Here is a 24,942-nt window from a genome sequence, read left to right on the forward strand (position 1 = left end):
TTAGACTTTACTTGAAAACATGCTGTTAAATTTGGAAAAAGCAATTTGGTAAAAATAAATAAATAAATAAATAAATCTGTCTTGAATAAGGGCGTCATGGTGCCTCACAGCAAGAAACCCCCCCATTCAAGTCCCGGCTGAGCCAGGAGTTTCCTCAGAGGCTTGCAGCTTTGGTGAAGTGGAGAAACTAAATTGTGCTAATATGTGTGTGTGTGTGTGAGTGTGTGTGTGTGTGTGTGTGTGTGTGTGTGTGTGTGTGTGTGTGTGAGTGCTGTGACGGACCAGCCATCTGTCTGGGGTATTCCCCGCCTGTGGCCTGAGATGCTGGGATATGCCTGAACCTAAGAGGATAAGATCATGTGAGCAAGTAAAAAAGTGACTCTTTCACACTCTTGGGCACCCCAGCTCTAAGTTCCACAACTAACTGTGTGTAATGTGAACAGCTGGTTACTCTGACTATACAAAGACGGGGAAGTATTCAGTGCAGATTAAGTGTTTGGTTTAGTTCACTGGGCTACTACTACAGATCTTGCTGTCTGTCACATTGATGATGATGAAACCGAAATGTTTTTGAAATAGTATTTTCTAAAAGATTTGTGAAACTGTTGCTTTTCCATCACAGGAATAACACTCACTCACACCCACCTGGAGGACACCTGGCGGACCTCGCTGTAAGGCGACCCACTGTGGCAAGTCAGTCATTTTAAGATATAGAAACATTTATGCACAGATCATTGGCCAAATTAGAGCAAGCAGCTGTGGAACATCTACAAAGAAGGGATGAGCAATGGAAAAATGAAGTGGCTCATCTCAGGAAAACCAGCACCCCAGTGATCCATTTTCCATTTGTAGCAACCTCTTCAGAGAATGAACACCTTCAAATATGCCAGTCGCTTCCAATATTAGACCCCCATTAACCTAGAATTTCCTAGTTATGTCTCTGCTAGGGAGACAAGTGATGCTATGAAAGCTTGTTTCTGCCACTGAATCAAAAATAAAAAAGACTTTTTATCTCACCATTCTGACTTTTTTTCTCGCAATTTTGACTTTTTTTTTCTCACAATTGAGGTTATATCTCACAATTCTGACTTCTTTTCTCAGAATTGCGTGATATAAACTCACAATTATGTGTTATAAAGTCAAAATTGTGAGAAAAATGTCAGAATTGTGAGATATAAACTATATATATATATATATATATATATATGTGTATAACATACAGTATGTATAACTCCCTACCTGCTGAAGATTTCATCCTTCAAGATCTGACAAATTCATTTCGAAAAGTGGTCATTTCATCAGGTCAACACCAAGCATATATATATATATATATATATATATATATATATATATATATTAGGGCTGCACAACGATTAATCGCGATTAATCGTTTGCAAAATAAAAGTCTGTGTTTACGCAATATATGTGTGTGTTCTGTGTATAATAATTATGTATATATAAATACACACATATGTATAAATTTAAGAAATATATGCATGTATAAATAAATATATATATATATATATCTTATATTACATATAAATATTTTATATATAAACATAACATTTTTCTTAAATATATACATGTATGTGTGTGTATTTATATACATAATTATTGTACACAGAACACACACATATATTACGTAAACACAGACTTTTATTTTGCAAATGATTAATCGCGATTAATCGTTGTGCAGCCTTAATATATATATATATATATATATATATTATATAAAAAGCAGTTCAGTTTGTCCCCAGTTAAGCACAGCAATCCAATGTTTTTAGTTTAGCCTGTTTGAGCAGTATCATACAGTAGGCACTGCACATCTGAGGATGTGGGGGAGTCACTAATTTCTTGGTTGCTCTTCCAGATTTAATTGCATAGATACCCTCTGAAGGTTTCTGTTTGAAGATTACAATCTATATTAGATGTTTGAAGACTAGAATATTTAATGGCTGTAATGGTAGGTAGGGGATAACTGTCTGTTTTATTAGCAGCTGATATATTGTTTTGTTTTATTTTTTTTGTTTTCTTTCTGTTGTTGTTTTTTCTCTCTCTTTCCCCGAGTGACCTTTCCAGGGAGAACAAATTCAAAGACAATGAAATTTTCACATGGCCACAAGAAATATGTTCACTTCATAAAAGGAAAGCTTTTGCATACACACAAGAAATGTATGCGTGCTCACGTGATTTCCGATGTACATGTTTTACAGGAAAAGCCATTTTATTGCAAATTTTCTAAAGTTATGTTTTTGGTCTTTCTGCATTTATTGTGATAGGATAGTTCAGAGTGAGACTGGAAACAATTAAAGAGGGACATGTGATCATGATGGCACTGTGGGGATTATTATTTTACACTGAAATGCAGTTGGTCATTTTGGATTTAATTTACGACAGGCTTTATATTTATCCAAATCACGTCAAACTTGATTGGAAAATGTTGAGACAAGGCTGATGTTAAACTGCAAAAGGACTTTTAAATCTAATTTGTCACACACACATCACAGAAAAAGTCACTGTTTGGATTTAAATAGGCAAATGCTTAAGAGTCTATGATTGGATCATTATTGCAGTGATTATTATGCATCAAGAAAAATTTCCATCAAGAGGTGCATCATTTTTTGGTCAAGATCTTGTATTGACAAAGCAAGATGTGAGCACTCTGTAAAGTCTACTCCAGCACATCCCAAAGACTTTCAATGAATTTAAGGTGTAGACTCAGAGGTGCCAATTCATGTGCGAAAATGATTCTTCATGCTCCCTCCTAACCATTCTTTCACAATTTGAGCCTGATGAATCATGACATTGTCATCCTGGAATATGACCATGATGAGTCTTCCTACATGGTTGCTTAAAGGGGATCTATTATGCCCCCTTTCACAAGATGTAATATAAGTCTCTGTTGTCCCCAGAATGTGTCTGTGAAGTTTCAGCTCAAAATACCCCACAGATCATTTATTATAGCTTGTTAAATTTGCCCCTATTTGGGTGTGAGCAAAAACACGCCGTTTTTGTGTGTGTCCCTTTAAATGCAAATGAGCTGCTGCTCCCGCCCCCTTTCCAGAAGAGGGCGGAGCTTTAACAGCTCATGCTTCGGTTGCTCAACAACAACAAAGCTGGAGAATCTCACGCAGCCAAAATGAGGATTGTCAGTAACGGTGTTCAGCCTTACATTGTTCAAACCGGAGTCGACACTGATGGAGAGACTCAGGAAGAAGTTACAACTTTTAGAATGAAACTGGACGTTTCTGAATGGTTAGTGGATAAATATATGTAGTCGCTGTGGAGTTGATTCAACTCATCAAAATCATAATCAAGGATCCCTTTAAGAAATAAAAAGCTACACACTCCATCAATTAGGATTAGAAGAACTGTTCCCAAATATATAACTGCTAGAAACATAATAATCACAGCAATAATGGTCCAGTCATAGACTCAAAAGCATTTGCCTATTTAAATCCAAACAGTGACTTTTTCCATGATGTGTGTCAAATGTTAAGGCATCAAAACCTCTCCAGGGCCCAGAAAACACCTTTTTTTGGTATGAGTACAAAATAAAAATCTGCCATTTCTGCTTACATAAACATTGAATTTTTTAAAGGGTTAGTTCACTTCAGAATTAAAATTTCCTGATAATTTATTCACCCCCATGTCATCCAAGATGTTCATGTCTTTCTTTCTTCAGTCGAAAGAAATGAAGGTTTTTAAGGAAAACATCCCAGGATTTTTCTCCATATAGTGGACTTCACTGGGGTTCAACGGGTTGAAGGTCCAAATGTCAGTTTCAGTGCAGCTTCAAAGAACTCTACATGATCCCAGACGAGGAATAAGAGTCTTATCTAGAGAAACCATTGGTCATTTTCTAAAAACCTTTTCAACATGATTACGTAATGCATGGCGCATCACAGAGCAGTGCAAGATGAGCATTTGTGGTTAAAAGTATATACATTTTTATATTTTTTAGAAAATGGCCGATGGTTTCACTAGATAAGACTCTTATTCCTCGTCTGGGATCATGTAGAGCTCTTTGAAGCTGCCCTGAAACTGACATTTGGACCTTCAACCCGTTGAACCCCAGTGAAGTCCACTATATGGAGAAAAATCCTGGAATGTTTTCCTCAAAAACCTTAATTTCTTTCGACTGAGGAAAGAAAGACATAAACATCTTGGATGACATGGGGGTGAGTAAATTATCAGGAAATTTTAATTCTGAAGTGAACTGATCCTTTAACTTAAAAATTTTAATATAATTACCTCTTACCTCTGCCAGCTTGTTTGGGTTTACAGTGCTGAGTTTCCATTACCATCTTTTTTTGATTTGGTGATGGATGGTACGAGCTGCAGTGCGAGTGTGCTGGTGCAAAAAACTGTCATATTTCATGTCTAAAGGTCAGCTTGAATCTGGTGGCAGCTGCCTAAAGTGCTTTCTTTACAGCAGTTTTCTCTTGTGGCCTCATCCAGTGCGGTTGGCTACAGCGTCGTCTTGCTAACATTAAGTACATGGACACCAAGGTCTCTGGAGATGTGCTTGTAGCCTTGAGATTGTCCATGCTTGGCTATAATCTTGCGTATGACCTCAGATAATTCTCTGGTTTTCTTTCTTTTGTTCATGCTCATTGCGGTACAAACAGTAACACAAAACAGGAGAATGAGTCATTTTCTCTATTCAAACTGGTTGAATACAAGATTTTATACTGTAGGCACTTTCAACTCACCACAAGAAAGTTCAGTTCCAAAGTAAATAAGAATCACTGGAAACACTTTAGTATGGGGAACAATTCTCACTTTTAACTAGTTGCATATTAGCTTGCACATTGGCTGTTTATTAGTACTTATAAAGCACATATTAATGCCTTATTCTTCTACATTCCTAAATCCTACCCCATACCTAAACTTAAACACTATACAACTACCTTACTAATTATTAATAAGCAGTAAATTAAGAGTTTATTGAGGCAAAAGTCGTAGTTAATAGTGAATATGTGTTCCCCATACCAAAATGTTACCCATTCACATCAGTAATAATTTATTCAAGTCAATTTTAGGATTTCTCTGTGGAATTAGCTCATTTTGTTTTGTTCAACTGCACACATACATATATATGGATACCAAATTATGTTTTAATTCTGGAAGAAATTGTTTTGTTTTTTTAAGTGCAAGGATGCCATTTTTTTTGGCTTCCGCTGCCATGTACTGAACAGGAAAGAACTGAATGTTTTATCTTTCCCTCTTCTAGAAATTTTGATTTTCTCACCAAATGTTACGACTATCTCTGTTTTTACATGCACAGAAACTGCTCCAAAATACAGAATAGAATATATCTTCACAGAATGTGTATTACTATTATAAAGTAATAATATATAATTGGAGACTGATGGCGAAGCTGTTAGCAACAATGAAGGATCTCATGCACACTGCATTGTTTAAAAACCCATTAAAACAACAATGCAAGTACAGTAGCTACTATTTGAAGCATATAATATGATGTGTGCTTGGCAACATAGTGTAGGAGGTGTGCGGCTGCCTTCAGGGTATATCACTGCCTCCTACTGCTCTACTTGACTTTCAGCTTTTACAATATCAGCTTCCAGGGAAAAAAAGCCTTTCTTTCTCAGCTATGACAATCATACAACAATCACCATTTGTACAGAAATTTCCTTAAAAATGACAAACGCATATATACCTACTCCAATATCTTCAGTCCTAATCTAATAATTTAGTTGTCTAGTCTGTTTTTTCATATGAACCCTCCGTTTCATTTCCAAAAGCTCATTTCCCTATTGCAATAAGAATGGAACTGTTTAACATTCACATTGATTAAATTGTCAAAAACATACCTGACAATTCATACTTAAACTAACATGCCACATGTTAATAAAGGCACCACAGCTGCATTTGAGCACTTTATGGTTTAATACTGAATTTTTTGTCTTTGCACTTGACGACAACACTAGTCACCATTAGTGAATGTCATACGTGGGCACTTTTAGGTATTTGTCACAAACTCAATACATGCAGTTTTCTTGTGTAGGAAAATCCTGCCAAGAAATATAAATGAAAGTGAATGATTGTTATAAGGTAAAAATGATGTATGACAGTTGCATAAAAATAGCCATTATGTTAAAAACTTGTACAACCAACTACACTTTAAAAAATCTTGGGTTGTTTTTTCTACCAAAGTCCTGGGTTGAGCTTTTTTGGGGGGTTATTTTTCCGGTGTTTGGGTAGTTTTTGTGTCACACAGATCCTGGGTCAGACGTAACAACCCAGTGTTTGGGTAGTTTTTGTGTTACCAGATCCTGGGTCAGACGTAACAACCCAGTGTTGGGGTAGTTTTTGTATTACCCAGATCCTGGGTCAGATGTAACAACCCAGTGTTTGGGTAGTTTTTGTGTTACCAGATCCTGGGTCAGACGTAACAACCCAGTGTTGGGGTAGTTTTTGTATTACCCAGATCCTGGGTCAGACGTAACAACCCAGTGTTGGGGTAGTTTTTGTATTACCCAGATCCTGGGTCAGATGTAACAACCCAGTGTTTGGGTAGTTTTTGTGTTACTCAGATCCTGGGTCAGACGTAACAACCCAGTGTTGGGGTAGTTTTTGTATTACCCAGATCCTGGGTCAGACGTAACAACCCAGTGTTTGGGTAGTTTTTGTGTTACCAGATCCTGGGTCAGACGTAACAACCCAGTGTTTGGGTAGTTTTTGTGTTACCCAGATCCTGGGTCAGACGTAACAACCCAGTGTTTGGGTAGTTTTTGTGTTACCCAGATCCTGGGTCAGACGTAACAACCCAGTGTTTGGGTAGTTTTTGTATTACCCAGATCCTGGGTCAGACGTAACAACCCAGTGTTTGGGTAGTTTTTGTGTTACCAGATCCTGGGTCAGACGTAACAACCCAGTGTTTGGGTAGTTTTTGTATTACCCAGATCCTGGGTCAGACGTAACAATCCAGTGTTTGGGTAGTTTTTGTATTACCCAGATCCTGGGTCAGACGTAACAACCCAGTGTTTGGGTAGTTTTTGTATTACCCAGATCCTGGGTCAGACGTAACAACCCAGTGTTTGGGTAGTTTTTGTGTTACCCAGATCCTGGGTCAGACGTAACAACCCAGTGTTTGGGTAGTTTTTGTATTACCCAGATCCTGGGTCAGACGTAACAACCCAGTGTTTGGGTAGTTTTTGTATTACCCAGATCCTGGGTCAGACGTAACAACCCAGTGTTTGGGTAGTTTTTGTATTACCCAGATCCTGGGTCAGACGTAACAACCCAGTGTTTGGGTAGTTTTTGTGTTACCCAGATCCTGGGTCAGACGTAACAATCCAGTGTTTGGGTAGTTTTTGTGTTACCCAGATCCTGGGTCAGACGTAACAATCCAGTGTTTGGGTAGTTTTTGTATTACCCAGATCCTGGGTCAGACGTAACAACCCAGTGTTTGGGTAGTTTTTGTGTTACCAGATCCTGGGTCAGACGTAACAACCCAGTGTTTGGGTAGTTTTTGTGTTACACAGCTCCCGGGTCAGACGTAACAACCCAGTGTTTGGGTAGTTTTTGTGTTCCCAGATCCTGGGTCAGACGTAACAACCCAGTGTTTGGGTAGTTTTTGTGTTACCCAGATCCTGGGTCAGACGTAACAACCCAGTGTTTGGGTAGTTTTTGTGTTACCCAGATCCTGGGTCAGACGTAACAACCCAGTGTTTGGGTAGTTTTTGTGTTACCAGATCCTGGGTCAGACGTAACAACCCAGTGTTTGGGTAGTTTTTGTGTTACCAGATCCTGGGTCAGACGTAACAACCCAGTGTTTGGGTAGTTTTTGTATTACCAGATCCCGGGTCAGACGTAACAACCCAGTGTTGGGGTAGTTTTTGTGTTACCAGATCCTGGGTCAGACGTAACAACCCAGTGTTTGGGTAGTTTTTGTGTTACTCAGATCCTGGGTCAGACGTAACAACCCAGTGTTTGGGTAGGTCTTGTGTTACCCAGATCCTGGGTCAGACGTAACAACCCAGCGTTTGGGTAGTTTTTGTGTTACCAGATCCTGCGTCAGACGTAACAACCCAGCGTTTGGGCAGTTTTTGTGTTACCCGGATCCTGGGTCAGACGTAACAACCCAGCGTTTGGGTAGTTTTTGTGTTACCCGGATCCTGGGTCAGACGTAACAACCCAGTGTTTGGGTAGTTTTTGTGTTACTAGATCCTGGGTCAGACATAACAACCCAGTGTTTGGGTAGTTTTTGTGTTACCAGATCCTGGGTCAGACATAACAACCCAGTGTTTGGGTAGTTTTTGTGTTACCAGATCCTGGGTCAGACATAACAACCCAGTGTTTGGGTAGTTTTTGTGTTACCAGATCCTGGGTCAGACATAACAACCCAGCGTTTGGGTAGTTTTTGTGTTACCAGATCCTGGGTCAGACGTAACAACCCAGCGTTTGGGTAGTTTTTGTGTTACCAGATCCTGGGTCAGACGTAACAACCCAGCGTTTGGGTAGTTTTTGTGTTACCCGGATCCTGGGTCAGACGTAACAACCCAGCGTTTGGGTAGTTTTTGTGTTACCCGGATCCTGGGTCAGACGTAACAACCCAGCGTTTGGGTAGTTTTTGTGTTACCCGGATCCTGGGTCAGACGTAACAACCCAGCGTTTGGGTAGTTTTTGTGTTACCCGGATCCTGGGTCAGACGTAACAACCCAGTGTTTGGGTAGTTTTTGTGTTACCAGATCCTGGGTCAGACATAACAACCCAGGGGATGAGTTATTTATCACGGGTTTTTTGCGCCCTCTTCAGGAGAGAGCAGTGCAGCTCTGTCAAATTGGTGCATGTCTTCAGTAAAATACAGGTTTGTGTATGTTTAGTTAGGGGTAATAAGTCTTACTTTTCGGTATCAAATTAGACCAATCTAAGTTTTTATGTAACTGACTTCAAAAACTTCAGTCTTTAAGAAAAAAAATTGTTGAATAACTTGTAAGAGTCTTACCAATTTATGCAACCAGCGTTTGGTCTTTGAAAGTAACATTTTATTACGTTTTTAACCTTTATATTCCTAGGGAAGCTTGTTTCCGCCACTAAATAAAAAATAAAAAAGGTAATTGTGACTTTTTATCTCACAATTATCTTTTAAATTGTTTTATTCCGTGGCAGAAACAAGCTTCCATAATATTCTTATGAATGACTACATGTCAAATCCTTCCTTTAAGTAATTCCTGTTCCAGATAACACAGAACGAGTCAAGCAACAATCACCAGTTTTGTAAATAGGGGGCTTTAGACTGACTACAGATCATCTGGCAATAAATCGACTGTAAATTGAGTCCAGTGTTGATGTTCTGTTGTTCTTAATTGTTGATTGCTTACAGTCCTGATCCTTGAGAGGCTCATATTAATGCATTTGAACTGTTTCTTGAACGGATCAGTGCACCTACCCCGAGTAGACAGCTTCTTTGTGTTGATGATCTTAGCAGCGTACTCTTGCCCTGAGAGAACTTTCACACATCTTCGCACCACAGAAAAGGCTCCCCTAAAAATCAGAGAACATGGAAGCAATATCTGAATGGTGAACATTGAGTGCAGCATGGCACTGTGAATGTAAACTTCAAGAAAAAGATGCAGGTTTACCTGCTAGCCAAGCAGTAATATATTGGATTATGCAATATTTCAATGTCTGAATTGAATTGCCACCCACAAATGTAATTATGTAAGCGGTTTGACTGCCCACAGAAAGAGATGTGTGTGTGTTCAGTATGAGGGTGTGTGTGGGAGTAGAGCAGTGGGCACAAGGCCAGATGGAGTTGAAGACCCATCTCTGTAGAGGTGTTATATGCTCTCAAATCAAGAAAACAAGTATACAGTGCACTCGCTCAGGAAAAAATGCTGTAGTACAGAGTGGGTGGATGGAAAGAGGGAAGCAAGCTGATTTTTTTTGTACTTCTGCCTCAACATTTCAGAGCATTGTTACTGGCGCTATGTACATTGATGTATGAGTACCTAAATTTTATAGTGTCGTATGTATTACACTCACCAACATTTATGAACATAATTATTTATAATTAGAATCTAGCTCTTTTTATTGCATTGTTTTGTGTGTGTTAGTGTGTGTGTGTGTGTGTATATATATATATATATATATATATATGGTGAACCTGATTTCACAAGTACAGCATGTTCCTGAATCAACATTCCAATCAACCAATCAGATTTGAGGGACACGTTTATGTCAAGTTTAGTCTTACTACCAGGGTTAGGTTTAGGTAGGGCTAAATTTTCGGATAGCCAAAACAAAATATGTTGATCCAGGAACATGTCTTACTTGGTAAAATCACAGTGACCATATATATGTATAATGGCAGTATATATATAGATGGCAGAAGAGAAAGTCAGAAAATACCATACATGTATACATATATGGTATTTTCTGACTTTCTCTTTTTCAATGTTATGTGCAGTCAGTATATTATGTTTCTTCTTAATTATTTAGAATTATAATCTGGCTCAGTGTATATATATATATATATATACATATATATATAAATATATGTGTGTGTGTGTGTTGTTTTAATTTGGAGATTAACTGTGAAATTATTACATTATAAAATATATTAAAAACATGTAAAAACTTACTGTTTGTAATTATGATTACTCTAGTTTTTTAAAAAAAAATTTATTATATATGTGGCAGAAAATATACGTGACCCTGGACCACAAAACCAGTCATAAGTCGCACGGGTATATTTGTAGCAATAGCCAACAATACATTGTATGGGTCAAAATTATCGATTTTTCTTTTATGCCAAAAATCATAAAGATATTAAGTAAAGATCATGTTCCATGAAGATATTTTGTAAATTTCCTACCGTAAATATATCAAAAAAAAATTATTTTTGTAAGTAATATGCATTGCTAAGGACTTCATTTGGACAACTTTAAAGGCGATTTTCTCAATATTTTGATTTTTTTGCACCCTCAGATTCCAGATTTTCAAATAGTTGTATCTCAGCCAAATATCCTCACTGCAGAACACGAGATCCAGGGGGTGAGTTTGGATCCAGATCCAGCTCCTCCCACTTTACATATCCCTAGACCTATACCCGTCTCCACCCCCTGGATCTCGTATGTTCTGCGGTGAGGGGCTACTGAAATATCAAACCATACATCAATGGAAAGCTTATTTATTCAGCTTTCAGCTGATGTATAAATCTCAATTTCAAAAAATTGACCCTTATGACTGGTTTTGTGGTCCAGGGTCACATATACAGTATATATATATCAGTATATATCTATAGATTGCAGAAGAGAACGTATATATATATGTATATATATATATATATATATATGGTATTTTCTCATTTTCTCTTCTGCCATCTTGGAAGATGATGTTAATCTTGATGTTGTTAGTGGGTTGAGTTCAGTCAGTACATTGGGAAGTCACTGAATTTTGCAAAACCCAGTTGGGTTGCTGACTGCTAATTAAGCACTGACTACAATTAAATTTAAAAAGCGGCATGAGAGATTTTTGAAGAAGCGCAAACACTAGACAGTGATTTTTTTTTCTTCAACATGCTCTCTCTGTAGGCATATGATTGTTTTAATGTAGAATCGATCATCAGATCTTGCGTCTGAACTTTTAAGTCATTTCCTCTGTGGATCTCCTTCAGCCAATGTCTGCTTGTTGTGTTATGTAATGTAAGTTGCGTTATGTGCATTCTCAAGTTAGTACATACCCATGGATCATTCCCACACGTTCTGACTGCACTGATTTCATAACATTCTAAAACATTCAAACCCAAATACACGAATGAGATTTGCCTTTTAACTGTTTTCAATTCACTTGAAGTGAATTCGCAGTCCTTTTAGAATCTATCGTGGACATTTTTCCAGATTATTCTTTAAGGGACAAGATTTTTAACAATTAACATTAGCTGATATGTAAAACTAAATATTGCATTTGATTGAAAATAACATCTTGGGGCATTGTGCAGCTCAAACATGTCACACTGGTTTAAAGAAATGTAGCCATTCCAACTTACTTTCCCAGTTCCTCAAACAGCTGGTATTCCTCTGTAAAGCGTGTGCAGGTGATGGTTGCCATCCTGGAAGTGCGTGTGTTTCCTGCGTCTGATGAGAGTGTTGTGAGGTGAAGCGTTTGAAGCGTCAGGCAGGAGGAACAGAAGCGCGATCAAACGCCTGGTCTGGAGATCGTTTTCTATATTGGAAAAGTGGAAGTGGAATGAGAAAAAAAAAGATAGATCTTTCTGTGGCTGCCTGCGACTGGCTGCTGTCCTCCATACACAGCCCTCGTTACCATGGCAGCCGCATCCTCCTCCTCTCCTCACATGCTCACACACATGAAGCCATGCAGACAGTAAAACACACCCACACACCTTCAGTGTGCATCACACTGTTACTTCACAGCAGTCTGCTTATACTGTATGAATAGATTAGCTATTTTAAAGGCTCTCAGTTAAAATGACGGCTACAGTACACTTCTTTATATCTGTATTCAGTTGAAATCCTTTCATTCAGATGCAACCATTGCAGCATATCTTTTAACTAATTCGCTGAAAAAGATGTGACTAGGTTGGCCTGTTATTCCTTACTGCTCATTAGTAGAAATTCCCCTGCATGCAAAATTAATGATGTCTGTCTTTTCTCTGTCTATTAGGGGTGTAACGGTACATGTATTCATCCCGAACCGTTACGGTATGGTGCATACAGTCAGACGACAAATACAGCGATTCACACTCCAACCAAAGAAGGGGGCGTATGTGGTAATGCAATGCTGTTTGCTAACCGCCACAACAGGAAAAAGAGCAGAAGAAAAGACGATCTACACACCAACCCAAAACAAGAGTTCAGATGGCACGCAAGAGCTTGCTAGTAGCCTATACGCTGAGTTTCGATTCATTTTTGTGACGCGCTCCACAAACTTCACGGAAAGGAAACCGGGACGGCAGAAAGTTTGTTTTCTTTATTTTACAAAAGCACAATGTTTTGTTGTTATTGTGAGTTTCGAATAATGTCTTACTCTTATCTGTATGATCATAAATGACGTAGTATTTTAAGTTGTTTCTGCTGTTATAATGAGACAAAATCATTTGGCATTGTGCCGATTTGTGTCGAAGTCTAGTCCAGTGGTGAAATATGCATGTCCTGGAAACGGGAAACCTCAGGTGCCGCTTCACTCGCTGTCTCCTCATGGAAAGGTCTCCTTCTCGCTCATCTTTCAGTGATTTCTTGAAAAAGCATAATATTGAACTTTGTGCATCCACCAATATCACTGCATGTTAATGAACTCACGCGCAAAGAAAACTAATCTCAGCACGTTTTATTTTTCATTATTCTGTTTATTTTGTACTTTTATAACACAAGAGATTCGGTCTCACTTTATATTAGGTGTCCTTAACTACTATGTACTTACATCAAAAAATAAGTACAATATACTTATTGTGTTCATATTGTATTGCAAAACACTTTTGCTGCTATTGAGGTGGGATACGGGTAAGATTAGGGACAGGTTTGGTGGTACGGCTAGGTGTAAGGGATGGGTCAACAGTGTAATTATAATGTAATTACATGCAGGTATTTTTAAAAATATAAGCACAATGTATAAACATGTACTGTATGTACAGAATAAGTGCAGTGTATTAAATGATTAAGTGCATAGTAGTTAAGGCCACCTAATATAAAGTGGGTCCAGAGATGCTTTTCAGTTTTGCAGCTGATTGTGACCAATGACCTTTTGTTTTTTATCAGCCCTACAAAAATTATGACCTATGCAAGAGTGCTTTCTGTTTACCGCTTAGTGCTCAATACACTATAGGAGGCTGTACTGTACCAAATACCTCAGGGGGACTAAATACCGCTAGGTGGGACATACTCTCATTTGCACTACTATCTGTTCAAAATAAATGATAAGAAACATAGCATTGGGGATATGTTGATTTTTCCTGTTGTACTGAACTGAACCGTGACCTTAAAACTGAGGTACATACTGAACTGTGACTTCTGTGTACCATTACACCCCTAGTATCTATATATTAAAGAGATAGGATATAAAGGGAAAAATAGTGTAGAAACAATACACAATTTACCCAAGGTGGCTCATAGGGTTCAGTTAGGGACTCCAGCCCTTTTCCTGCACATGTTGAATATCTCCTGTGTCTGACACACTCATGCAAAATGTGCTCTGTTGAGAAGGGGCTTCAGGAACAGGGTTGGAAAAGGCTGGGCTGGTGATCAGCCTGTGCAGGCACAATTGGGACGCCTTTCACCAATAGGTAAAATAATTCTTTTCATGCTCTTCACTCTTTACAAAGCCACATTGCTCCTGTTCACACACAAGCTCAATGACTTAATGTGCTTTCCTTTATTTTGTCTGTAAAATTGGAACTTGCATTTATGTAAACAAGCAACAGAGCGTTGTTAGAATCAAGGTCTCCCAGGGAATGCGTAAATGTAAAATGTATATGTAATTGCAATGTAAGTCACTTTGAATAAAAGTGTCTTCCAAACGCTTCAATGAAAATGATTCATTTTTAACCTGCAAAGACCTCTGTGACAAACACACAGATATAAATTATTACAAGAAACCATGCTGACTTTGTGCAAAAGAAAAAAATAAGCCTTTCTCTGCCTTTGCTTTTGAGATCCAGCCTTATGGTCATTCATTTTTCATCTCCGGAGGGGATACGCTTTATCCCCGCTTCTGGTCAGACGAGATGCATTACCAACAGTATGGTGATGTAAGTTCTCCTACCAACATATTAAAACATTCGTTACAGATTGTTCAGAGTGGAGGGGTACGTCAGTAGTTTAAGGGCCGGTTTACAGCTGGTCACTTCATGTGTTTTCTCTGATCGGAGAGCTGAAAAGACCAGAGCTGCGTCTGAAATCAGGTACTGTCTGAGTAGGTACTACATTTGAATTTGAGATTGTTAAAAAGTATGCTCTATGTAGTATGTACATGGGTAGTATCCCCTCCCGTGGCCTCATGGGATAGTAAAGTGTCCTTTGACTGTGCGCTTTAGAATCTTGCATACTATACGTCAGGGAAGTATTCGATTTTGCATGCAGAGCAGGTGTAAATGCATTCTGAAGTGCATTCGAGATGGTTTTAAATCTGATCACTTCAGGAGGTGGTTTGAGACGCATTTCAGATAAAACTGGACAAGCGTAAATGCATCTGGTTGTTGAAAAAAAAAACGTCTGAGAGCGTTATAGGCTACCAGCTCCCAGTAGTCACATATGACAGCGCTACTGCACCACACATCGCCACAGATATGGCCCACTGCAGATGAGTTGCTCACGTGCTTGTTTACGCGTGGTATTAAGATACGTTTTGGTCGATCGGATCACAAGCAGATGAGGAAGACATTCCTGTTTACACCTGGTGTTTTAATCCGTCTCTTTTGTCCACTTTCAACCACTTCTGTCCTGATTTCTTCAAGGGGAGGGTCTATGGGCAGGTAAATGTATGTTTTTTTCAGATCTTTCAATCTAATGGACAAAACATATAATGAATGCGACTGGAGACGATGGAAAAACACACGGAGAGCATCAGCTTTTATTTCTGCTCTGATAGCCACAAGACCAGCCGAATGCTGTGAGTGTGTGTTAGACATCAGGAATGGTGAGAGAACATTGTGATTGGTACATTTTTCATCTTTAAACCAAACTTGGGTCTTCAGCTGACAAAGTTTAAATCCCGGCTGACTAGAGTGCTTCACATAACATTTACACATTAGGTCAGTAGGAGGAGAGTAGACGGTCTTTTGTGGCTGTTCAAACACATTCGACCACATGGGCATTTACACTACGAAAGGAATCCGGTCGAATGTGTTTTCAACTACCTCTGGAAGTGGTCGAAAGTGGACAAGCTCAAAATGTTTTAGACCCCGTTTACACCCTTATTTAGTGTCGTCCACTTGTGATCCGATTGACAAAAAAGCATCTTAAAGGTAAGAATTTTGCAGTAAAATATCCAAAACCCACTAGACCAGTGTTATATATTTTGTTCACTTGAGTACTTACAATATCCTAAATGTTTACAACTATTTGTAAATCGTGAGAAATTTGCAATTTTAACCAAGGCTGTGGGACGTGTGAGGAGTCACCTGTCAATTGCGTCATACCCGCGTTACCCTCGGTTTCCGGTTTTATTTTGTAGAAACCATGGAAACACCAAAGACGCTTTAATATTTACATGTTTTAATAGACAAGGGAACAACTGTTTTGATATATTTGTAGACAGAAAACTAATTATTATTATATAGCTCAACACGTTTAGTATCATTGTTTAAATCTATTTTTTTTTGCGAGTACCATGCTTTACCATGCCTCAGAGAAAAACACTATTCTGTGAAGTAGCTAACATAGCATAATCAGATGCAGCTTTATTTTTAGTAACAGTAATACAGCATTTTCTCCATCATACAATACATTTTAAAAGTAATTGCATTGTCATTTATCAACACAAGCCATCCAGCATTTAATATGATATTCTAAAATCGATCTATCTTACTGCAGTGTGTCTGCCGAGCGAACGCACAGAGTATCTTTATAACTTCATTTTTAACACACTCAAATGTATCTAATATGATAAACAGAGCTGTTACGCTTGACCGGAAAAGCGGAAGCAGCGCCGGCGACTGTGGCATAATAAAAGTCCCGCTGCTCGTGAGGCGTGTGTTGTGCAATCGCTCCAGCGGCCTCGTTCAGCTCCACAACACTCAACCTGCTCTGCTTCATACTACAGTAACGTTAATAATCGCATCCATGAACATGATTTCTTCCCGAGTCCTATCCCAATTGTTTTCCACCAGCTGTGAGGTGAAGACCAAATGTGCCAAGATTCCGCCCTCAAACTTAATTGGCATCATCAAGCTACGAGTCTGTTTTGAATAGGCCTCTAGCGACCTCTAGCGGACAGAAAACATTACATCGTTAATACCAGGTGGAAACAGCACAGCAATGTCATGACCAATTTCAAGGCCCAAAAAGACATTGTTAAAATAGTCCATGTGACCACAGTGGTTCAATCTTAATGTTATGAAGCGACAAGAATACTTTTTGTGCACAAAAACAAAACAAAACAAAAATAACAACTTTAAACAATTTCAACAATTTCTTCTCTCCCCTGTCAGTCTCCTACGCTGTTCAGGTTGTAAACACAGTGCAGCGCTTCCAGGTTCTACATCAGAATGCCAACTCAGTATTGGCCAACGCCAATAATTAAATTGCTGGTAATTAAATTGCTGTCTATAGATGAGTCAGAGAGCTCTCGGATTTCATCAAAAATATCTTAATTTTTCTTCCAAAGATGAACGAAGGTCTAACGGGTGTGGAAGGACATGAGGGTGAGTAATTAATGACAGAATTGTCATTTTTGGGTGAACTAACCCTTTATACAGGGGAAGCTAATCAACAGAAATGATATTTCATTACCACAGCCAGGAATACGGGGGAGTACTCTGGCTTCGGGCCAAATACCGAGCTCAGAGCCCTCTCTTCGGACAGCACGCCAAATACACATACCACATATTCTATTAGACTTATTTGTAAGTGTGAACTCGTGAACTATAGACAGGTGCACAACATAATCAGAAACCATGGAAACAAACAAGGACATAATCAGTAACCAAAGAAACTAACAAAGACTGGAACAGGAAAACAGGAACAAAACCAAAACACAATGAAACTTACATACTCCTGACAATGAGATAATTAAGAGAAAACAGAGAACAGATCTTTACATGTCTTTACATGAGAAATTCTCAATGCCACCTCAATTACAAAAATCTGATCCTGAAATTTCAGAGTCTGATTGAAGTACCATCAGTTTAGTAATCTGTACTCTCAAATGTGCAACTGCACCCTCAGTTTCACAATCTGTACCCACAAAATTGTAGCCCCTCCTCTCAATTTAGAAATCTCCGCCTGCTGAATCATTCATAAACTCGTTGAGATTAGGTCTGATTATTCATTGATGCATTTAAGACTATTAATTGTTTATTTAAGCAGCATGTAGATACCACATCTGATGTGAGACTGTATGATCTGATATGATTACCGTGAGTGCACTGGTTACAGGTCGTTATTTCCGAAGTCACTTTTATTGACCGTTATTTGTGAGACATTTGTTAACTTAGCAGACGCTTTTATCCAAAGTGAGAGATTTCTCCCATTTGTTTGATGAAAAAACACATTTGCCCATTGCCAAACACATCTGTAATGTTTCATCAGTAAACCTCCTTCACTCTCAACAAAATGAAAAATAATGCCCACACTGTTATTCACATCATTCTGACATGTAGTGTCGTCTCCATGACGACCAAGTCACTTACACCCAAGCTGCATCATAGCAACCAGTCACTGTCACAGACACACAAACCTTCCATTTAACATTCAGGTTGCATTCATTTTGTGATTAATAATTTGTTTTGTAGTACTTTTGTTTTTGTATTTTATCTCCGTCTCCTTTGGGGATAACATTAGCCATCCATAGAGTCAGACTGTACATAAACAATTTTAATTTATCCTTTATTTAAATTGGAACATCCCATTGAGATATTACAATCTCTTCTTCCAGAGAGTCCTGGTCAAGATGACAGCACAAAAAGTTTCACAAAGAAAGAATCACAGAATTACAACAATGCTACAATTATACATATACAGTTAATAAATGAAATCAAATCAAGAAAAACAATTACAGGTCTCTTTTAAAAGAGCTTGCAAAAGACATTTAAAAGTGCTCAAAGGTGGAAGTATAAACCCAAGGAGCATGAAATGAAAAAACAAATGTACCAAATTCTCAGTATACCCTTGGGATTTTCAGCTGAATTTGAGATGCAGATCCAGTGCAATAACTATTTGTGTAAAAGGCAAAAAGATTCAAAACACTGTAAACCCGAACACTCAAAATAATTAATTGTTTTGAGTAGGACAAACTTAAATTGAACAAATTAGTTCAGTTAAATTAACTGTTATGAGTATTTAGAACTTTCTTTTTCTTTTGAGTTCACAGAACTGATATATTTCAAGTAAACTGAACTGTTTCATTGTTTTGAGTTGCATGAACTCATTTCTTTTAATTTAGACTAACTTAAGTTTAACTGAAACTGGGCTGGGATTTCTATTTCCCAGCATGCTTTGCCCATGGCACTCGAAAAGGCAGAGTAAATGCTAAAATTAAGTGTTATATGTTTTCTTTGTGCAAGATTAATGGTGAGGGAGATTTAGTAGTGATTAATGTTTTGTTATGCTGATTTAGAAGAGTTTCTGTTAATGTGAGTTTTTGGAGAGTATCCATCTCGGTAACAAGTGACGGATGCAGCTTGGTTTGAGAGCAGGTAAGTTACATGTTTTAAGTTGCTGTACTCATTCAGTAAGTGCTATACCATGCTATTGTTAACATGTTAGCAAATTAGCAAGTTGGCATTTTCTGTATTTTCTTAGGGTTTACAGTGAAGTAAATAACTCACTTGATTTGCAAGAACTCAAAATAAAAAAGTTTATTAACTAAATATTTTATGTTAATTGCTATCAAAGTGTATGAGTTAGCTAACTCAGTACTTCAAGTTAGGAGGAATTAACATGCATGAGTACTACAAACTCAAAACTTGATAGTTCTGCTTAGTTAAAATTGGGAACATCATAACTCAAAAAATTTGATGTAACTGATTACCTCAAATTTTTTGAGTTAGCCCAACTTATTCGGGTTTACAGTGAATATAAGAAGGTAATTTACCTAAAAGTGTCTTCGCAATAGATAAATAAATACATTTTTTTAAGTGATAAATGAACCCCAATTTTGGTCTAAGCTTTTTCAACAAGCTATCAATGTGTACATTAAAAGCTAGTCTTTCGTCAAGCTATATACCTAAATATTAATAAAAACTCTTTCAGTATTTCGAAATGGCCATATCTGTTGTCTTTGAGTGAGGACGACTTCATAGAAACACACTGGATTCGTTCAGAGAGATTTCTAAAGCATTTCAGAACAAATTCACTATGTCTCTGTAACAGTAAATTGTGATCTACAGAGTCAAATGCTTTTGAAAGATCGACAAATAAAGCTGCACAAGACTGTTTACTATCTAAACAATTTAGAGAGTTATTTTGCCTATGTTAAATACAAAATAAAACTGGCTGTTTTAATGTTTTTAAAACATGTAAGAGACATAATTGTTGCAAACATTGAGCTGTGAATTAATAAACGCTTGTTGACACAAACTGTTATTATGTATATTTTTTTAACGGTAACATAAACCATGAGTACTCAAGTATTGTTTTGACAAGTAAACGACTAAGACTAGACATGCAACTCCTAGCCTCAACTCATCAGGGCTGTTTTGGCAGCAAAAGGGGGACCTACACAATATTAGGCAGGTGTTTTTAATGTTGTGGCTGATCAGTGTTTCTCAACCTTTTTGACTCTAAGGCCCCCACTGTCCACAACAATATTCAAAGGCCCCATGAAATTTCCAGTTGTTTGTGACTTGCTGGATAAGGAGTAAGGAAAAGGATCTTTGAAAATATTTTAATAAAATATCTTATTTTATTATATTTTATTAACGGGGACCTATAATGCCCCTTTTCACGAGATGTAATATAATAGTTGCTGTGGAGTTGATTCAACTCATCGACTAGTATGTGCCGTCATGTTAATCTTTTGTGCAAATCCAGCGTTGAATTGACCCTCGTTTGTGAAGCAGTCCGGCGTAAAATGACGGCATGACAACAACACTCTACTTAGTGCTGGCCGGTTTGACCAAAAATATATCACGTTATTTTTAAGATTCTGACAGTTTCATGGTATGTCACGTTTTTTTTTTTTTTTTTTTTTTTTACTGGACCTTTATTTTGGCATATTTTACTGTCAGGAGTACAGTAAAATTATTATTATCTCTATTAATCAAAGTACACTCTATTGTACAATAGTAATATTTCTGTTATTTCAAGTTTGCCGAACGTTTATTTTGACAGGGTCATGAAGGCTTTTGACTTCCTATGTATATGATAAGACAAATGTCGATAGTTTTATCAAATTAAACGGTGAAATGTTCATAAAGTGACTCTAAGAGCAGCTCTGCAGATGAAGTTCATGTGTTCATGTATAATGAGTGAGACAGCAGACACTGAGGCGCTCATTCATAGAGACTTCAGATTTCAATAGCAGTCTTTTTTAGCTTTAATATTCACAGACACTATTCCGTATCGATATCTGATTCATTGTACAGCCCTGCTTTTGATTTATTCATCCAAAAATTGCCAAATTCTGTTCCACTACAGTAAGTTCTTGTGACTGGATTTTGTGCTTTCATCCGTGTTTTCTGCATTGTGGAAGTCATGTGGCTCTACATGGTATTCTCAGTATTAAAGAGATAGTTTTGTGAATTATTTATTGTTGTGTAATAAAGTTGTTTCCATTAGTGTAAGAAGGGTATGCAGTTAATAGAAGTCCGCTCTCTATACGCTCGGTATGGCGGTTTTTGAAAAATACCTATCAGTCTCGAAATTGAAACCGGTATACCATATGAACTGGTATACCATACCGCCCAGCACTAACTCTACTACAACAACTCTTCCTCTTCTCTAAAGCAGCCCAACATGGCCTCACCCCCTTTGTTGTGTGTTCTCGGGGGCGGGGTTTATGTAAATTTTGGGGTTTGTGATGTCACTAATCCAGGAAGAAGCTTGTTGTAGTCCCTACCAGCCGTTTGTTGTAGTCCTTAAAAAGCGATTTCTGTAAAAGAAAATATTTGCCTTTGCATTGAACTTTGAGCGTTGTAACTTTGCACACTAACTAAAGTTAAAAAAGTTAAATCATAATCAAGGACCCTTTTACATGACTTTTCCAGGTCTAGAGAACACATTTTTAAAACTGGGCTACCTCATATAAATGTTTTCCAAGACCACAGAAACCCTGGTTCTTCAAAGAAAGAAACAACAGTTGTTGAGATGATGAGTTATTTTAATTCTTGATTTATATCATTTTAAATAAGGCACCCTTAGAATTTTGCTGAGGCGCCCAATCCACCTTATTTTTCAGGTAGGAGCGGGTGTGGCCATTTGTAATTTAATGTGCCTGGCTTCCGGCGTCATTCGCTTCCAGTTATTTTTATCTGTACAAAACAGCTTGTTATGCTGCTTGACACTGTAAACTGGTATTTCTAACCATATTATTTTAATGTACTGTATTGTCTTAATTATAAACATGCTGGTTTGTAGCTCAGTTTACTGCACTTTTATAGTTTTACAGTTTACTGCACTTTGATATTCTTCTCGTTATTTCCCGATAGCAGCTAATAAATCAGAAGTCTCGCACATTCACAGAAAACACCTTACTTCTGCGCTGAAAAATAAGGTGGATAGTGCTGCACTATTTGTAGGCCAGCCTGGAAGTTTGCATCATATGGTTCTCTTGACAAAAACCCAATAGGATTTTTCCATAGGCTTTTGAATTATCGCAAAAAAATAAGCTTTGTGATCAACAAAAGATTGTGATACTTACACGCTAAAGTTAGCTTACAAGCTAAAGTTAGGCTATAAATGGTTGCTTGACTTCAGCATCACCACTAAGCTTCCGACAACTCTTTCAGTCCCTGAAATATCCCTGAAAGTTGAGTTAGAATAGTTTGCAAGAGCTCGATTATAAACACAACAAGGCTGTGAAAGCGACTAGTGCGTAGATGAGTTTACCTGTTCGGCTGATGACGTTTAATGTCTCTGACAACCTCTGTAGTGTCACTTAGACACTTGTTAGCAACCGCCTTATTAAAGACATGTAAGAGCTTTAAAAAAAATCAGGAGTTGGGTATTACTAGTGTGTTTAAAGTCACAGATCTTTTTTCAGGCTTTTAACCAAAATCCCATTCAAAAAACCCACTGACTTCAAGAGGATGGAACCAGAAGTGCTAAAAACTCGTTTCCGGGTTTTGGCCTACAAAAATACATCATCCCTGCAATAGTCTGTAGCAAAAGTAGAAAACATAAATGTTCTTATTGTAGCACCATCTAGAGTTGGACTAATGTCATCACGCTTCTCTGAGTAGTAGGTGGGATTTTTCAACCATCCCGCCAAGATTATTGCATGTGGACTTTCATGATCTCTGACACCCGAACACTTTTAGAGGGAAAGAAAACAAAACAGATATTACAAGTTGCAATTATTACTCCAAGCAGATGCAAAAGCATGACCAAATTTGACAATTCATACTATAGATGCTGTAGTCACTGTTGTGTTGGTGTCAAATTCAGATTGTTCCTCCTAGTATCCTGTGGCTCCCTCTAGTGGACAATATTGATATTTAGCTGTCATTTTGAGTTATGACCATCCTTCCAAGTTTGGGATGCTTGGGATGTTGGTGACTCATGGTCACTGATGCCCGGACGCTTTTAGGACAGAATAATAATAACAACAACAGCTGAACCTGTTAGAAGTTCAATAAACACTTTTCAAAGCCAACAAGTATTTTAAACATCTTTTTAGATAAATAGATTTTTTATAATAACTGGTAACATGGTCTAGCGTTGACCTGAGCCCAATTTGGTGAAGATCCAGCCTATGGGAGTAAGTTGTTCAGAAAATTAGAATGGTGGGAAAATATACAGATGGAACCATAAAATTTGTGGGATGATTATCGCCTGTTGCTTATTTTAGCTCCACTTTATTATACTGTGTGCTTACCATAGCTTATACTATAGTGATTCTGACAAATGTGTGCAATTCAACAGCCAGTCATCAATTATTCCTTATTATGAAATGGATTCTCACAACATTTGGTAAACAATCTTGTTGTGGCAGTTAAATTTTGATAACCAATGATAACCTTGATAACCAATCACATTACAAGCTTGATGTCATTGAACAGTTATATGACAGTCAGTTACTGTTTGTAGATACCATAGAAATGAATGAGTGCCATAAAGAGAATCCTACCTGTAACGTGTGTGAGATGAAGGCGGTCTCTTCTAATTCTAAGATTGGCGAGATATCTTTTGCTTGTTTGATTCAGTTTAAACACATTCAGATGCTTTTTTAAGGGGTTAGTTCACTTAAAAATGAAAATGATTCCATGATTTACCATCCCTTTTGTAAATGACTATCTTCTTTCAGACGAACGCAATTGGAGTTATATTAAAAAATATGAGGCTTGAGATTTTGAAGCCCAAGTGCATCCATCCATTTATCATAAAAGTAATCCACACGGCTCCAGGGGGTTAATAAAGGCCTTCTGAAGCGAAGCAATGGGTTTTTGTAAGAAAAATATCCATATTTAAAACTTTATAAACTATAATCACTGTCTTCTGGCAGACGTCCATACGCAAGTCTAGTTCTTGCGGAAGACTGACCTCTGACCCGAATGCAATGATTGGATGGACATTTTATTGTCCTACGCCTTTCACAGATATGCACCGATCAGGCATAACACTATGAGCACTGACAGGTGAAGTGAATAACACTGATTATCTCTTCATCACGGCACCTGTTAGTGGGTGGATATATTAGGCAGCAAGTGATCATTTTATCCTCAAAGTTGATGTGTTAGAAGCAGGAAAAATGGGCAAGCGTAAGGATTTGAGCGAGTTTGACAAAGGCAAAATTGTGATGGCTAGACGACTGGGTCAGAGCGTCTCCAAAACTGCAGCTCAATCCAATCGAGCATCTGTGGGATGTGCTGAACAAACAAGTCTGATCCATGGAGGCTCCACCTCACAACTTACAGGACTTAAAGGATCTGCTGCTAACATCTTGGTGCAGATACCACAGCACACCTTCAGGGGTCTAGTGGAGTCCATGCCTTGGGCTGTTTTGGCAGCAAAAGGGGAACCAACACAATATTAGGAAGGTGGTCATAATGTTATGCCTGATCTGTGTATATATGAATATATACATTTAGACCACTTAACTTAATGATTGCTATCAGGATGTGAAGAGACCAGCATAACT

The 24,942-nt window shown here is 37.9% G+C and overlaps 1 protein-coding gene across 2 annotated transcripts in view; it reads right to left on the bottom strand.

Moving 5' to 3' along the window:
* Window positions 1-12,299, bottom strand: part of camk2a (calcium/calmodulin-dependent protein kinase II alpha) — a 61,844-nt gene extending 49,545 nt beyond the window's left edge. Inside the window, exons 1-2 of one of the 2 annotated variants that reach the window (XM_051878239.1) lie at window positions 12,020-12,299; window positions 9,419-9,513 (exon numbers count right to left, since the gene is read on the bottom strand). In XM_051878239.1, coding sequence (XP_051734199.1) covers window positions 9,419-9,513; window positions 12,020-12,081 — 157 coding nt within the window. In that variant the 5' untranslated portion in view covers window positions 12,082-12,299. The remainder of the gene's footprint in view (window positions 1-9,418; window positions 9,514-12,019) is intronic. The other variant, XM_051878241.1, reaches the window with a different exon arrangement.
* Window positions 12,300-24,942: the final 12,643 nt, after the last annotated feature.

Source organism: Ctenopharyngodon idella, chromosome 21, assembly GCF_019924925.1.
Source record: "Ctenopharyngodon idella isolate HZGC_01 chromosome 21, HZGC01, whole genome shotgun sequence".
In the NCBI taxonomy this organism is placed as follows: Eukaryota; Metazoa; Chordata; class Actinopteri; order Cypriniformes; family Xenocyprididae; genus Ctenopharyngodon; species Ctenopharyngodon idella.